This window comes from Ranitomeya variabilis, chromosome 1 (assembly GCF_051348905.1).
Source record: "Ranitomeya variabilis isolate aRanVar5 chromosome 1, aRanVar5.hap1, whole genome shotgun sequence".
NCBI lineage: Eukaryota > Metazoa > Chordata > Amphibia > Anura > Dendrobatidae > Ranitomeya > Ranitomeya variabilis.
Window position 1 is genome coordinate 225770721 of NC_135232.1, and position 17713 is coordinate 225788433.

At 45.0% G+C, this 17713-nt stretch overlaps 1 protein-coding gene across 2 annotated transcripts in view; it reads left to right on the forward strand.

Moving 5' to 3' along the window:
* The first annotated feature begins 415 nt into the window (after positions 1-415).
* Positions 416-17713, forward strand: part of DENR (density regulated re-initiation and release factor) — a 32670-nt gene continuing 15372 nt past the window's right edge. Inside the window, exons 1-4 of one of the 2 annotated variants that reach the window (XM_077293165.1) lie at positions 416-658; positions 2410-2528; positions 7863-7882; positions 12091-12175. In XM_077293165.1, coding sequence (XP_077149280.1) covers positions 2420-2528; positions 7863-7882; positions 12091-12175 — 214 coding nt within the window. In that variant the 5' untranslated portion in view covers positions 416-658; positions 2410-2419. Of the gene's footprint in view, positions 664-2409; positions 2529-7862; positions 7883-12090; positions 12176-17713 lie in introns of both variants that reach the window. The other variant, XM_077293164.1, reaches the window with a different exon arrangement.

Sequence of the window (17713 nt, forward strand, 5' to 3'; positions counted from 1 at the left end):
TGTCTGTAAAGTCGGGTGGAATACCATAGTGCTATTTAAGCAAAGCATAATAAATAAGCTTAATGGAAATCCCATCTCTAACCCATGCAACTTATCCGCCATTTATCCCACCACCAGATTCTAGCACTAACATCGCCTGCGCGGTCACAACCAGATAAACCCCTTAGTTCAGGTGACTTGCCACATAGCGCAGTGTGACCTTATTGTTTTTCAAAGTCAATAAACATGGAGGCTCAGTCATGAAAATATCTGACTTGATAGGGGGTCTTAGAATGTTTGAAATTGTCTTCCACACACTGCATCAGTAATGACAACTCTTAGCACATAGAACACCGGCACAAGGACGTAGTCTCCTCACTGCTCCCCTTTCCCATTGTACCAGCCTTGAACAATCGGCTACTGAGGAGCTGACAGCGATATACGTAAGACACGTGGAATAATGACCAGATTTCCTCACAACTTGTAATACGCATAACTACCTGGGTGTACAAAGATGGCGGCCGGAAGTCTAGTCACGGCTTGGGAAGGGCTCGCATCACGGCGGCGGAAGTGGCGGTGGTGCAGGGAGAAACGGCATTGGACAGCTTCCCCGGCGTGGGGACCGGGCTGTGATCTGCATGTGAAACGGATCCCGGGAGCAGAGAGGACGGCTGCTTTGGTAATGTGCGTTCTAATGAGGGGGAGTGAGAGCACCATGATGGCTGCCACTAGTATACCAGCCTCCGTCCTCCTAGGGCCCTACACATGAGAGCGGATCAGGGCCACACTCAGCATCCTGGTGGTGTCCTCTAGGCTCCCCTGCCCACCAGAGGCCTGGCAGAGCACGCCACCCACAAGAGAGCTGGACCTGCAGACATGTGCCTGCCACCTGCTGAGACACTACAGATGTCAGCAATCCCTGACAGCCCCGCCTGCTCCATACACCGCACAGACATTCAGGGGCTCCTATACCAGCATTTCCTAACCTGCCCAAATAGAGCAGATGGGTGGGTGACCAGATGGTGGGTGTGCCAGCTGTGGGCAGGGGGAGATCCAGTACCCGTGTTATATAGGGCCGCTGACAGGAATCCTCCCCACTGCCATCTACAGGTTATTACCGCCTTATCCGTTCCTGCGCTGGCACTGTCAATGGTGGTGTACGGGAGATCCCCATAGCGGACAATATAAATGTATAGTAGGTATGTGTCCCACCAATAGGACCTGCATTTATCTGAAGAACGGGGTCTTGGCATACACCAATGACAGCGGAGACTTGTACGGAAATCCCAAACAAATGAATGGGAATTCTGCCGCCTTGTCCCATTGCTGGGCCATATCTGCTGTGGAAACGTCATAGATGTAAGAGATGGAAATATCCCACTAATGGTCCCAACCGGTATCTAAATTCCATTGGTTTCCGCCTTAGTATGTAATATGTATGTAGGCCAGAAATGAGGCTCAGCAGTGGGTTTTGTGTTATTACCTCCATCTTTTTCCTTCTCCATCCCTTGCGGTCTCTGCATCATACGTTCTAGTATTCACTGCACCTCTCCCTTCTTATTTTCCAGTAGCCATTACAAGTATTTGATGAAGCATAAACGTGGGGATTGCCCATGTATGTTAGGTAATCCCCGCATGTGTTGTGCCTAACATCCACGAAACATGCAGCCGAGGAGACTTGACCATATTATTCAAGCCTGCCCAAGATACTCTGATAACACCCGAGCGTACTTTTCACTAGTATTTTCTCATTCATGTTACACCCAAAATTCCACAACCCTCCCGGGGGCCTTGTGGCCGTCATTTCTAGCATCCTATATGTCTCTGTTGTAGGTTCAGGGCGTAAGACCTGCCCTCGGGCTGGGAATTGTGGTTGTAAAGTGGACAATAAAATACAGCCCACGTCCACATGTGTATTGCGGCGGCTAGTGGCTTTACCATAGGCCATGCCATGTTGGAGTGATGGGAACACTGCCACTGTATAACATGCAGTTCTGATGTGATGGCAGTGCATCCGTGGTATAAACCAGTATAGTATTATTTATATGTCCCTCCACACCCCCAATGCCTGGTGTAAACCTATCTATAAAGTGATGTTCCCATCTCACATTTCTGGCATATCCACAGAATGAGCCCTAAGCGTATGAGACACGGGTCTATCTTGAGAACAGAGCTCGGTTGCCCATCGTTGTCAGCGGAGAGGTGGCCACACACTTTCAGCTTTTTATTTTTATGGGAGTACGCTCAGCAATTTTCTTACCTCCTATTGAAATGAATGGAGAGGCCATCTCCTCACTGCCAGCGGTGCCCGATGGGACCCACACTTATTGCATATCCTGTGGCTATGTTGTAAATGTATGAGATCGAGATGGACAACCCCTTTAAGCTATTTCTGTATTATAAGCTGTATTCTTGGCATCTCTTTCCCAGGGTCTTGGAGATGGCTAGTACAGCAACTGAAAATTCAGAGCCATCGCACGATTGTAAAGGAGATACAAGAATTCCTAAAGTGGATGGCGATTATCCACTAAAAGTACTGTACTGTGGAGGCAAGTATTTCTAGGTTATGTTTTACATTTTATTCCATTTCTGGAAGGGGTATTTGTAAATAAATCAAACATGACCGCGATTTAAAATTTATGGTACGTGATACATAAAATGGTTCTGTCCATCAGGCAGTGGTATAAAGGGGGACGAGGGCAGGCTGGAATACATGTGATCAGTGTATGAAGGGAACTGTGGTCTGCTACCACCCATAAGAGCTACGGATGAAGCCGAGACCACTGAAGAATAGCAACAATGTGACTAAACGGTGCAGGATACCTGATTAGGATGTAGCATTAGGGTGCTTTCACATTGCGTTTAGGCACCCGCTTAGTGGCTCATGCCTGGGCTTGTCCATATCCCGTTTTGCGGGTGGTCAGACATGGTAGACGTCGTCTGGGTGTCTGCTTCCAGTTGGCGTATACACCAGATAAGGTCCCATTGGCACCCTAAGTCCAAATAATCCCGTTTTGCGCGAGGTTAGACGTAAGCCCCAACGGGGCCGCTGAACCGGTGCCTAAACGCAATGTGAAAGCACTCTTAGGGCTTTACTGTGTGTAATGACCCTTCTTTTTTTTTTTTTCTTTTTTTTTTTAAGTATCTGAACAGCGTGATACCCCTTAATTAGCCACCTGCTACATTTTAGTTGTTAATTATTAACTGTTTTTTCTATAGGGTTAAAGGGGTTGTCCACTACTTTCAATTAACCCCCCCAATGTACCCCCCCGGGGCCCCTAATGAATTGTGCCATTACCTTCTGTTGACGTTTTCGCCTGTGAGCGGCGCTATTCCTCCTGCTGAGTCCGGGTCACATGACCCCCAGACTGCAGCCGCCGCTCATTTCCGCCGACGTCACGTCAATTTCCAGGCTCTGAAAATTGACGTGACGTCAGCAGCAGGCGTGACCAGCCCCCACAGTCAGCAGTCACTCAGCAAGAGTGACTGGGCTGTGGGCGGTGCTGGGGGCGGGCGGGGCTGTGTGTGCTCACTGCTCAGTGCTGGGATCATGATGTGTGGCTGGGCTGTGCTTCGGTCGCCGGGGGTCTGCCTGTGCTTGTGTCCGCCGGCGCCGGTGCATGTGCCCGCCGGTGCCGGTGCTTGTGCCCGCCGGTGCCGGTGCTTGTGACCGCCGGCGCCGGTACTTCTGCCCGCCGGCGCTGTGCGTGTGTGTGTGCCGGCGCTGTGCGTGTGTGTGTGTGCCGGCGCTGTGCGTGTGTGTGTGTGCCGGCGCTGTGTGTGTGTGTGTGTGTGTGTGTGTGTGTGCCGGCGCTGTGCGTGTGTGTGCAGGCATCGTCCGATGGGACTACAAGTCCCATCGGGCTCTGCCTGCTACAGTGACAGTGAGTGACACATTAGCCAATGATGGGACAGTAGTAGTCCCATCATCCGGCTAATGTGTTGAATGTAAAAAAACAAAACAAAAACACAGTACATACATACATACATACACACCATGCAACGACATGCACCATGCGACGACATGCGACAACATGCACCATGCGGCGACATGCACCATGCGACACATGCACCATGCAACGACATGCGATGACATGCACCATGCGACACATGCACCATGCGACACATGCACCATGCGACGACATGCACCATGCGACATGCACCATGCGACGACATGACCATGCGACGACATGCACCATGCAATGACATGCACCATGCAACGACATGCGCCATGCATCGACATGCACCATGCGTCGACATGCACCATGCGTCGACATGCGTCATGTGACGACATGCGCCATGCGACGACATGCGCCATGCGACGACATGCACCATACGACAACATGCACCATGCGACGACATGCAACAACATGCACCATGCGGCGACATGCACCATGCGACATGCACCATGCGACGACATGCACATGCGTCAACATGCGACATGCACCAACATGCGCCATGCGTCAACATGCACCATGCGTCAACATGAGACATGCACCATGCGACGACATGCAACACGCACCATGCGACGACATGCACCATGCATCGACATGCACCATGCGTCGACATGCACCATGCATCAACATGCACCATGCGACAACATGCGACATGCACCATGCGACGACATGCAACATGTGACATGCGACATGAAACATGCCACATACAGTACGTACATACAACAGACATACAGTACATATAACATAGATTACATACTCACCATCACTTGTCACTTTGATCCCCGAAGCCATTGTCATCTGTAAAAAATATTAAAATAATAAACAAACACTATACTCCCTGATCCGCAGAAATCCAATTAAAACGAGTGTCCCACGACGATCTCCCGTGGAGAGCAGGAGCCTCTGCTGATGCAACCACTCTCCAGGGGCTCCAGGAACACAATGAGGGGAGGAAGGTATCCTTCCACAATGTATTCCCCACAATGTATTCCTACACCCCTGTGAGAAAATAGTCCCTAGTCTCACTTTATGGCATGCTGTATGAGAAAGTTCCCACGCAGCTTTTTGCCATAAAGTGAGACCAGTGAACTTTAGTAACCTCAGTGATGCACTACAGGAGCCATTGTCTCCTGTCAGTGTGTCACTGAGGGTCCTATAGAGCAGTGACACCACCCAATGTCACTGTTCTATAGGGGAGATCGTCGTGGGACACTCGTTATTAATTGGACTACGGCGGACAGGTAGTATACGGTTTATTATTTTACTTTTTTGCAGGCACTGAAGTATGGTAAGTATGGTTAAATGAAGAATATTAAAATACTTTTTTCCTAATGTGTGTGTTTCATTAACCCTTTTTTAGTATTGGATTAATAATGGATAGGCGTCTTATTGACGCCTCTCCGTTATTAACCCGGCTTAATGTCACCTTACAATAGCAAGGTGACATTAACCCCTTATTACCCCATATCCCACCGCTACACGGGAGTGGGACTGAAATACATGGCACTTTAATACGTGGCACTGAAATACGTGGCACGTGGCACTTACATACGTGGCACTTATATACGTGGCACGTGGCACTTACATACGTGGCACTTATATACGTGGCACTGAAATAGGTGGCACTTAAATCCGTGGCACTGAAATACATCACGTGGCACTTACATACGTGGCACTTACATATGTGGCACTTACATACGTGGCACTTACATACGTGGCACTTACATACGTGGCACTTACATACGTGGCACTTACATACGTGGCACTTACATACGTGGCACTTACATACGTGGCACTTACATACGTGGCACTTACATACGTGGCACTTACATACGTGGCACTTACATACGTGGCACTTACATACGTGGCACTTACATACGTGGCACTTACATACGTGGCACTTACATACGTGGCACTTACATACGTGGCACTTACATACGTGGCACTTACATACGTGGCACGTACATACGTGGCACGTGGCACTTACATACGTGGCACTTACATACGTGGCACTTACATACGTGGCACTTACATACGTGGCACTTACATACGTGGCACTTACATACGTGGCACTTACATACGTGGCACGTGGCACTTACATACGTGGCACTTATATATGTGGCACTTATATACGTGGCACTGAAATACGTGGCACTGAAATATCGTGGCACTATGACTGTCAGAAAATGTTCATTAAACGGTTAGGGGTGAGGTTAGGGGTAGGGTTAGGGTTTGGATCCCTTTATCACCGTGATGGTGGTGGGTGTTTTTTCAGTTTTTTTTCTATAAAAACGCATCATCGGTGAGGGTGGAAGATATGGTTATCGCAATCCCAGTGATGACATAACCAAAGTAAAGACCATAAATATAAAGTAATGGACAAGTACTGAACAATCCCTTTAATATATGATACTAAAACTGTTTTGAATCTATAAAATGCACAGTGTAGACTACAGTCTACAAATCTGTAATTTCTCAGTGTGAATGCAGATTTTTGGTTACTCATATTACACTCAGAGTGAATACAAGGATGTGATTTGAATACTCCCAATGTTGTCACCACAGTTTCTCTCACGGAGAATTTGTGTCAGTGTCATTATGTGAACCCTGTGGACAATCAGTGGCTGCTTCACTGTCTTCGCCTTAGGAAGAAGTGGCTTACATTTGGTAATTCTTAAAAAAAATGCAGCAACACTCACTTCCTACAGATATAAGAGTTTGCTTAGAAGGTGGTGAGAGTGATGCGGCCACTGATTGACCACAGGTACAATCGCTGCGAGACACCGCGCCGACACTATTGGAACGTGCAGGCACTGGAATCTAGTAAACATACAGACTGAGAGGGGGTTGTTAGAATAGTGGACAAACCCTTCAAAGTTCTATATGTATGTATATATCACTGCAACAAAATATTAAAGTGTATGTATATGAATAAATAATTTATTCCATACATACACATAGAAGTATATATTGGTGTGTATATAAAAGGTGTGATCACATATTTGTGCAGCTAAAATGCAATGGGGGCCATTTCTACCTCGAAAGCAGGTGGAATTGTGACTTAGGATGAGCTGTTATTTCTGCAAATGGCCCATATATTGTTTCTGAAACTGGGGCCTCTCCTGTATATGAGCACAAATAGTGTAAAATAAGAACACACATAATATATACATGTACACAAGCGTATGTAGATGGACACATATAACCACACATGTACTGTGTAATTTACATATCTAAGACATATACGCAGTAGGATCTCTTTACAGTATATCATATGTATACTAAACTATATATACTATGAAATAGATGAGAAAGAAAAAAAGCTAAAAGCTTGATCACCATGGTTGTGCAGTTCTTGGTGCTGCTTTACAGCTTGTGACAAAGATGTGACCTCTCCTCATCAGCCTGAACAGAGAGGAGGGAGAGGAGGGAGAGGAGGGAGGGGTTTGGGTGTGTTTTGGAGAGGGTGTGCTAAGTTCGGGCTTAGAGGACAGTGCAAAGCATCATGGAACTTGTAGTATTAGGGCACAATAAGGAAGTAGTCGATTAACCCCATGAGAGCTGAATCCAGCACTGAAGATGTGCTGCTACAGCATGATAAAAGGTAATATTGTTAAAATAAACACAGTAGATGTTTTCAGTGGCACATAATAGCAAGATTTATGAAAAAAAAAAAACAACTTTATAGTAGTGGACAACTTCTTTAATGCATTTTTCAGCCGTACATTACCTTTGATGAGTTCATCTGTCCAGTTTTTCGCTGTTGGTTTCTTCTCCTTTTCTTATTATACCAGGCTTAGAAATCGTGCTATGTTATCCATGTTTGTTTTATTTTTAGACCTTTATTTTCTTGATGTTCTTGTCTTTGTTCTGAAAATGAAATCTCTTTGTAGACTTAACACTATGTCATTTCTTGTCCCTCTGCAGTGTGTTCACTACCAACAGAGGTAAGACTTCAGTTTTCTCCTTATTTCTGAAATGGCATTATTAAAGAGTGCTTGCCTTTAGCCAAACTTTACTAACCAGCTGATCAGGTTACTTTAGACCAGTGCAGGCTGAGCCTCTTGTGTCTGGAGTCCACCAAGTGCCATAGCTCACATCCTGAGTTCGGACATAAGGCACAAAATGATTTATTTATTTTACTCACTTATGTAGCACATTAATTCCACAGCGCTTTGCAGACATTATCTTTACTGTCCCCATTGGGGCTCACAATCTAGATTCCCTATCAGTATGTCTTTGGGGTGGGAGGAAACAAGTGGAAACCCATGCAAACATTGAGAGGACATACAATATCCTTGCTGATGTCGTCATTGGAAGGATTTGAACCCGTGGTAGAAAAGCAACAGTGCTAACCACTGAGCCACCTTGCTTTACACCTACTTCATGATGGGAATATTACATTACACTCTGCACAGATAATTGTGTACAGTACACCTGCAATTTCCTAAAGTGGTTGTTTATACTTATATTGATGACCTGTTATTGTTTTTATAGCATTATTGATTCCATGGTGCTTTACATGACAAGGGTTTATATACAATAGATAAATAAAAATTACAATGAACAAACTAATAGTGACAAACAGGTACAGAGGGCAGAGGACCCTGCCTTTGTAGGCTTACATTTCACATGATAATGGGGAAGGAAACTGTAGGTTTGGGGGGGGGTCTTGGCAGCTTGAAATCCCCCTTGAAAGTTCCGAAAGTAGAGGATAATCACACTTGTTTGGGCACAGAATTCCAGAGGATGGGGGATACTCTGGAGAAGTCAACTGGGGGAGGAACGTACGACTGTGGAGGAGAGGAGGAGGTCTTGGGAGGACCGAAGATTATGTGGTGGGAGGTATCTGTGGATTAGTTCAGAGATTTATTCGGGGAGACATATTATGGATAGTTTTATAGGGTAATGTTAGTAGCTTGAAGTGGATACGTTAGGGAATTGTGAGCCAATGAAGGAATTTGCAGAGGAGTAGTGAGGAGAGAGGTGGATTAGTCGGGCAGCAGAGTTAAGGACAGACTCGAAAGGTTTGAGTGTCAGCAGGAACACCGCAGAGGAGGATGATGCAACAGTCAAAGCGGGATGATGCAACAGTCAAAGTGGGAGATGATGAGCGCATGCACTAGTATTTTAGTAGATTGAGGGTTGAGGAAGGAATAGATTCTGGAGATATTTTTGAGTTGGAGGTGGCCAGGGCTTGGATATGTGATTTTGAAGGACAAGGGAGAGTCGAAGATTACTCCAAGGCAGCGGTCTTTAGGTACTAGGGAAAGCGTGATGTCATTTATTGGGAAAGATAGTTCAAATGGAAGAAGGATGATGAGCTCAGTTTTCTCTACGTTGAGCTTTAGGAAGCAAGAAGAGAATTAGGAAGATATGGCTGATGGAAACTCCGGGATTCTGGACAGCAGAGAGGTGACGTCTGGGCCAGAGAGGTAGATATGAGTGTCATCAGTGTATAGATGATATTTGAAATCATGGGGCTTTATCAGTTGTCCCAGACCAAAGGTATAGATGGAGAAGAAGGAAGGGATGAAGAGGTATTGTGGGAGATGATAAATGTGCGGTTAGAGAGGAATAAGGAGATCCAGGAGAGGGCAATGTCTTTGATACCGAAGGAAGAAAGGATCTGTATTAGGAGGGAGTGGTCTATTGTGTTGAAGATAGAGGACAGATCTAGGAGGAGGAGTATGGAGAAATGTATCTTAGCTTTGGCAGCAAGTCAATGGTAATTTTGGTTAGGGCAAATTCAAAGGAATTGTGGGGGGCAGAAGACGGATTGAAAGTTGTCAAAGAGTAGGTTAGATGAGAGATGGAAGGAAAGTACGGTGTGGACGTGCTTTTCTGGGCGTTTGGAGGTGAACGGGAGCAGTGATATGGGTCGATATCTGGATGTAGAGGTCTGGTCGAGGGATGGCTTCTTCAGAATAGGTGTAATTGTCTCATGTTTGAACGCAGAAGGGAAGGTACCAGAAGTTAGTGATAAGTTGAAGATATGTCTTAGAGCAGAGATGAGTGTGGTGATGAGGTTGGGGAGGAGGTGGGATGGGGTCAAATGCGCAGGTGAAGTGATTTGGAGAGGAGATGAGTAAGCTCTCCTTCCAGTGATCAGTGGTAATTCCCAGAGAATGCAGTCATAAAGTGTTGACTTTGCTGGCATGGAAGTCAAGGTCCCATACACACACTAAAGTCAAATGAACATGTTCCCATCTGCATTTGGGCACCCATCTGCCTGTTCTCCGTTTAGAAACAGATAAGCGGAATATATCTCCAAAACTGATCTGATGCACAACTGATTATTATGGGGTACATCTAGGTTATGGGTTCAGGGTTGTTTTTAGATCAGAAAACGTTTTTCTTACCAGACTTTTTTTTTTTTTTTTCTTTTAAAACATCTGTTTTAAAAACTGTCTTTCGTCAGTTATACAACAGATCCATTTTGGACGTGGATTCTGTCTGTCTGCCCTACCCTAAAACGGAACAGACAAATATAATGTCCTAACAAATTATATCCCAATGTGTATGGGGGCCTTCCTACTCCACCTAGACATGAATTTGAGTTAAAACACTTGGACCCAAATTCAGCAAGTCCAGCGATGTTCATATTGGTATTGATGAGGGAGTGTGTTGGAGTCACAGGTACCTGATTCGTTAAGAGCTAGTGTCTGCGACTATCCCCAATGTTACACCTATCCTGCCCCCAGGTATACCCATTTTGGTCTAGCCAAGTGAAATCTACGTTAAAGTGAATCTGTCACCCCGAAATTGGCCTATAAACTAAGGCCACCGGCATTAGGGGCTTATCTACAGCATTCTGTAATGCTGTAGATAAGCCCCGATGTCACCTGAAAGATAAGAAAAACAGGTTATATTATACTCACCCTGGGGAGGACCCAGTGCGGTTTGGGTCCGATGGGCGTTGTGTTCCGGGTCCGGCGCCTCCCATCTTCATACGGTGACGTCTTCCTGCCGCGGTTCCTGCGCAGGCGTACTTTGTCTGCTCTGTCCTCAACAGGGCAGACAAAGTACACCTGCGCCGGAGCTGCAGCATGAATACAAGAAGAGGACGTCATCGTAAGAAGATGGGAGGCCCCAGACCGGACCACGACGCCCATCAGACCAGAACCGGACCGGGACCGCCCCTGGGTGAGTATAATATAACCTCTTTTCTCATCTTTCAGGATACATCGGGGGCTTATCTACAGCATTCCAGAATGCTTTAGATAAGCCCCTGATGCTGGTGGCCTTAGTTTATAGGCCAATTTTGGGGTGACAGATTCCCTTGAAAATGCCAAGTCACAACATTTTGTGACTTTTCATAACACCAGAATTTTGGCGAACGTTATCTTTTATGAATCAGAGCCCAAATACTTATGTTCTGGAGGTAGAAAAGACTCGTCTGGCAGTGTCTTTCCCTGATCTTGTCAAAGAAATTGGGTGAGATAGCTGTGGGCTGACAGTTATCCAGGGCATATGGCCACCTTTAGCTTGAGATGGCGCATAACGAAAGTACTAAAATGGGTCATCCAGATCCAGAGATAGCCTCCCTTCTTGGTTGCTAATTGTTTGGCTAATGGAGTGAAGTCCCAAGAAGGGGGCCACTATCAAAGAGAAAAGGGTTCCCAACTCCAGTCCTCAGGATTTCTTTATTTATTTTACCCACTTATATAGCGCCATTAATTCCACATCGCTTTACAGACGTTATCGGCACTTTTCCCATTGGGGCTCACAATCTAAATTCCCTATCAGTATGTATTTGGAATGTGGGAGGACACCGGAGGAAATCCACGCAAACACGGGGAGAGCATGCAAACTCCTTGCAGAGAATCCCCCAAAACATCATGTTTTCACAATAGCTTTAGTATTGCCCAGATGATAATTCCATCACTTGTTCAATATCTGCAAAATCCTGAAAATGTGATCTGTTGGTGACGCTTGTGGACTGGAGTTGGGGAACACTGCTGTATGATGTCTGCACGCCCCAAAGGGAATATGGAAGGAGCTCGCCCTAATAGGACAAGTTCTTTAAGAAGTAAATAGAAAATATAATATTATAAACTGTACATTGATTAGAACCTAAAAATGGTGGAATATATGCTTTATAGTTACATACCGTACTCGCTGTGCCTCACGTATATTTCATTGCTTTGTTTAGTACTGTGAATACATGCCCGATGTTACGAAGTGCAGGCAATGGCTAGAGAAGAATTTTCCAAATGAGTTTGTTAAACTTACGTTAGGTAAGTGATTGCTGTATAGTTTTCTCTTATTTCGTGTGTGCTGCATGTACATCATAATTGTCATTTTGTGCAGTTGCCATGAAGACTTGCATCTTTTGACAAGGGGTCATATCCCTGAACTCCAAGAAAAATGCCGCTTAGGCATCTGTCCATCATAGGGTCCCACTGTCAATGGTATACATTTCTTTCTATTGTTCCTCTGTATAGGAAAGTGCAGTCTGCTGCACTCTCCTATGTAGTTACATAGATTGAGACCGAGTCACATGGAATCCAAAAGAAAACACATTCAGCCTTTGCTTGGTGAATGTTCGCCTATGGCGATGTTGTAGTATACGTTGGGGAAAATTCCCGACATAAACTGTGCTTTAAATGAAATCTGACAGCTGATTCATGCACCCAGGACCTTGGGTTTAGTTCCTGCAGCCGTTTTATATGTCGGGCTTCTTTCACACCTGTGTACTGTCTGAGTTTCTGTTTTGTGGATTTTGTTTGTTTGTTTTTTAGTTAAAATCAGAAAAAAACAGACCCATTATGTCAATTTCTGATGATCCAAATCTGATCAAGATAGCACGTGCTCTGAGTTTCATTTATGAATTTCATTTTAACAGATGTCTGAATAAATCCACTTAACTCAATGGGTCAGTGTGCTGTCTGATTAAGACAATCAAAAATCTGGCAGCACTTAGAAATTTAACATGGATGTCTCAGTCGTATTGTTCCTGGCCGGCTAATAAAAGTATGTTTGCAGTGTTGCAGAGTAAATGTCTGCAATAGCAGCGCTGGTCTTGGTTTGAGCAGCGTAAATCAGCTGTCTGGTTCCCTTTAATGTTTGCTGGTGGTTTCCATCATTCAGGATGGCGTCTGCAGCTCCATTTGGACAAGCATCTGTCAATGAAAAATGCTAATTTAACGTTCCACTAATGAATGTCATTCTATTGAAAAATTGCTATTTATGAACTGTCATATTTTAAAAAGGGGGGAGAAAATAAATTCACTTATTTATAAATTAATGTAAGAGTTTTTGCCTTGCTGATGTTACCATCCTGCTTAGGAAACCTTTTGTAATACGGCTGGAAAATGCTGGCAATGATCTTATTTTTATTTTTTGTTACTATAGAAGCTTAAGGGTATGTGCACACGCTGCGGATTTTGCTGCGCATCCGCAGCTGTTTTCCATGCATTTACAGTACCATGTAATGCTATGGGAAATGAAATCCGCAGTGCACATGCTGCGGAAAAAACCATGAGGAAACGCAGCGGTTTATTTTCCGCAGCATGTCAATTCTTTGTGCGGAATCCGCAGCGGTTTTTCACCTGCTCCAATAGGAAACTGCAGGTGAAAAACCGCAGCGGAAACCGCAATAAAAACCGCGATAAATCCGCAGTAAAAACTGCAGCGGTTTTGCACTGCGGATTTATCAAAACCGCTGCGGAAAATTCTGCAATGGAATCCGCTGCGTGTGCACATGGCCTAAAACATCAAGACAAATTATTTTACAGAAGAGTACACGCTCCCCAATAATATGGTATTGACCCCTTTGGGGGTATTTTATTTATTATTTTTAATGTATATGTTTTGGGCAAAAAAAAAACAATATTTGTTTTTTGTAATTTAATTTAAACATTTTCACCATTTTGGCTTTTACAGGTTCTTTGCTTATCTGTATATTGCTGGTCGCAGAATGACTTTTAGACAGGAGATCGTGTCAATTTTTTTTATGGGGTGTTTTATTTTGTATTTTTTCTGAGCTCCTTAGCTGATTTATGACCACAAAGTACATAATGTTTGTGTTGAAGTTTTTGGTCCTAAAACAGCACTAGAAAAGGCAGATAAGAGTTGCAAACTGCAGTCATCGATAGAAATTGCACAACAAAGGCTATAACAGGCATAACGTGCAATATTTTTAATGTAACTCAATTTCAAAAATGATTTTAGCCCAATCAGTATCTTGTTATACTGATGACCAGAATTTTTCCTTAGGTGCTGTGCCACCTTCGCTTGTAGGGCTAAGATTATGCTTTCACGTTGGATTGGAAACAAACTTCTACTTTTGGTGGCAGAAATCTAGGCTGCCCTTCAGATTCCTGCCATGGATGGGGATCTTGTACACTATGTATTTGCATAAGGGATTAGGCCCTTCAGGTCTGGCTTCATCAGTGACAGTTGATCCTACCAAACTGGCAGTTGACATCTATTTTTGTTTGATGCTTCTGTGCTGCACCATTCAAATTCTACTGGTATTAATGACTTTATTCTCAACTGCATTGGCCTCTCTGCTGGAACCCACCTTTGTCATAGATATTGTCTGCATGCAGCGCGGTTTTCTCTATGGCTTCATTGGGGGGCACAGGAAGCCAGGGGTGTATGCAGCTGCCACTAAGAGGCTGACACTAGTCAATAAAAGTTAGCTCCTCCTCAGTAGTACACACCCACCAACCGGAGCCAAACCGACCAGTTTAGCTGGTTTCTACCTTAGGTTTGTTGTATTTTATTAATGATTTCCATTTTTCTTCCATATACAGCTTGTGAAGCAGCCCTCTAGGCTGCTAAGGGTGACAGAGTGGAATTGTCACTCTGATCTCCACCCTCCCCAATGACCGAGAGTACAGTGTGGGATTGCATCACTACTGTTGTCTTCCAGGTCAATCTGGTAGGAGCCTATCCCCCTAACACATGTAGAGTTTCCAGGGCAACCACAGGCAGGCGGGTCACGGCTGGAGGAAAGAGTGGAGCATGGCTGCAGGCCGCAGGGGGTGTTTGGATGTGCGGCGCACCAATGCGCGTGTGCGGCGCACCAATGCGCGTGTCCGGTGCTGCTGGGGGCTCTGCCGACATTTTGTGAAAGGCCAGAGCCCCTGCAGTTCCATGGTTTCCTATGCGGTGGACTCCGGGAAAATGGCTGCCCGGGGTGGCGCATGCGCAGATGGAGATCTCGGCATAGGACTGGTTATATCAGCGACCCAAGTGCTCTGTCCGCTATCTAGCGAGGCACACCCACTTCATTCACGCTCTTCACCCTGATTATCAATTGCGCCTCAGTTGCCTGGTTCATCACGAGCATGAGCAGTCCTTTTCTCCCCAAAAAAGGGTTCATTATCCTTCCTCTTGGAACACGAGCTGCCCTTCTCTCCCTGAAGATGTGTTCTTTACTCTTCTTGGAGCTCAATCACCCTAACTTCCTTCCTATGCCCTCTAATTCGAGCATACTCTATTCTTAGCCTAGTAGTGGTGTCCTACCCTCCTTCGTCGTAAAGGACCCCTTCAGAGCGAAGGAAGTTCGTGTTGACAGACATCCTTCTTCGCAGTTAGGAACTTTATTCCATCATTGCACAGTTCAAGATCGCCTGTAGACTGGGTAAGTCATTCTTCATTTGGAACCTGGAGTGGTAGGTTTCTCTTTTACTTTCCAAGAAGAAACACTTTTTTCTTCTCCCTTCCAAGGTGGAACTCTTATCGTAGTCATCCTTGGCAGAGATATCTTGTCACCTGCTGGTGTTTCAGCAGTTCACTCGTCCACAGCTAGTTACTTTCTACCTGCTTCCTGACCTGCGAAAAGCCTTTGACAGGAGAAAGGTTGTCTCATCGGTCAATTCTTGCTTATGGCGGAACATGTCCAATATTGATCCAAAGGCAACCAGGGTGCTCTACAGGGACTTTCAGTCCACTTCCATATTCTACAACTCAGCAATTTGTTTCTCCAAAACTTCATTCTTTCCCTTTCCTTCAGTCCTCTCTTGCACAGATAGTCTATTTCTTACAGTCTCCTTCTGGAAACGTCCATATCTGTTTCCAGCTGCATCCTCTTCACTATCACGATTTTCCCTACTTTCTGTTTCACGGCCTAGGTCATGAACAGCAGTGTTCAATCTCCGGTTTCTTCAATCACGTCTTGATTGCGGCCTAAGTGTGGAATGCCTCTTATTCTCTCCTTCCTCTTCTCTCCCTCCTGACATCCTTATGTCGGGCCTTGATTCTTGTGTGTTCCTCGGCTCCCTAAGGTCAGTATTCTACTTTACTTTCAAAGTAAACTAGCTTTTATCCTTTCCAGTTTTCCTGTGGGTTGTGCATGCTTATTAACTTTCTAGTGACCTCCCGTGAACCTTGGGGGCCCCGATCTGGTGTTGAACGCTCTACTGCACTTTTCTTCTTACCCTTTTTAAGTCATACTTCCTTGCTCCCTGGAAAGCCCTTCCACCAACTGTTTTTCCAGCCCTGCCCTGTTGCCTTCACTTGCTGATCTTCTCGGGTCATGGTGCTCCTGCGTTCGGTCCTCTTATTCATTGTGGGAGAGATCCTTCTCTCTTTCCATTTTTCCTTCTACCATCGGTCTCTAGGATATATTGTATCTGGTCAGAGTGCAGCTCAGCGCCCTATGTGTCGGGAGCAGATTCCTTAGTCATTCATATTCCCTGCTTGTGTCTTGAGAGCCATCTTAATGGTCTTACAGTCTGGATCCCTCTGCCATTCTGGATGCAGACTGGCAAGGGACAGAACACCATCCCTGTCGTTCCTACTCTCTTCATCTGGGCCTAGGGGCCTCTCCTTCACCATTCTTTTTTAGGCCTCTGTGGCAGCTGTCTAAGTTGCTTCTTATTTATCTGTTCCTACCTTTTACAGGTGTTAGAGTACCCACTGTTATCCTTCTCCTTGGCTATTTCGGGCCTGGCTAGAAAGGTTTTGCATATTACAGTGGCTAGTTTCCAATCTGGGATTCTCGTCTCTGCTCTTACATTTGGTTAGCCCTTTTTTTTTCTTCCCTTCCCACACTTAGGAAGCCATGGGACATTTCAAAGTAGTCCCTGTGTTCCCCAATGAAGGGATAGAGAAATGAAGATTTTGGGTACTCACCGTAAAATCTTTCTCGGAGCCTTTATTGGGAGACACGGCACCTTCCCTTCTAAATGTTAAGTTGGGCTAGTCTGTGTTCTGTTTTAGATTGTTTTTCCTACTGCTTTCACACAACTGATCTGTTTGGATCTGGTTGGTGTGTGTGTACTACTGAAGAGGAGCTAAGTTTTTATTTTTTTATTTATTGCTTGGTGTTAGCCTCCTAATGGCAGCAGTATACACCTATGGTTACCTGTGTCACCTAATGAAGGCTCCAAGAAAGATTTTACGATGAGTACCCAAAATCTTAATTTTCTTGTCAGCACAACAAACAGCAGCTGAAGCTGAGAGACCCTATTAGTCAATGGCAATGGACTCTACTACAGTGTATGGCATCTCTGTACAAAGTGGAAAGGATGGATATCTTGACACTGAAGTGCAACAGCCTCACGTTACATGGAAAATAATAACTGGCGCTGTGTGATATTTGCACGATGGAACAAAACAGTTACACAAATCTAATATGAGATTATGAACATATGATGAGCGCAACACCCATCATATGCTATCATCACCAGGTGATTTCATTAGATTACCATGTAGTGGGCACTAAATATCTCATGACATGAGATGTGAACGTCACCTGCACTCACTAATTTTTTTGTTATTTTCTTGTACCAAAATCTATAATATAACGCTGGGAGCGTCAC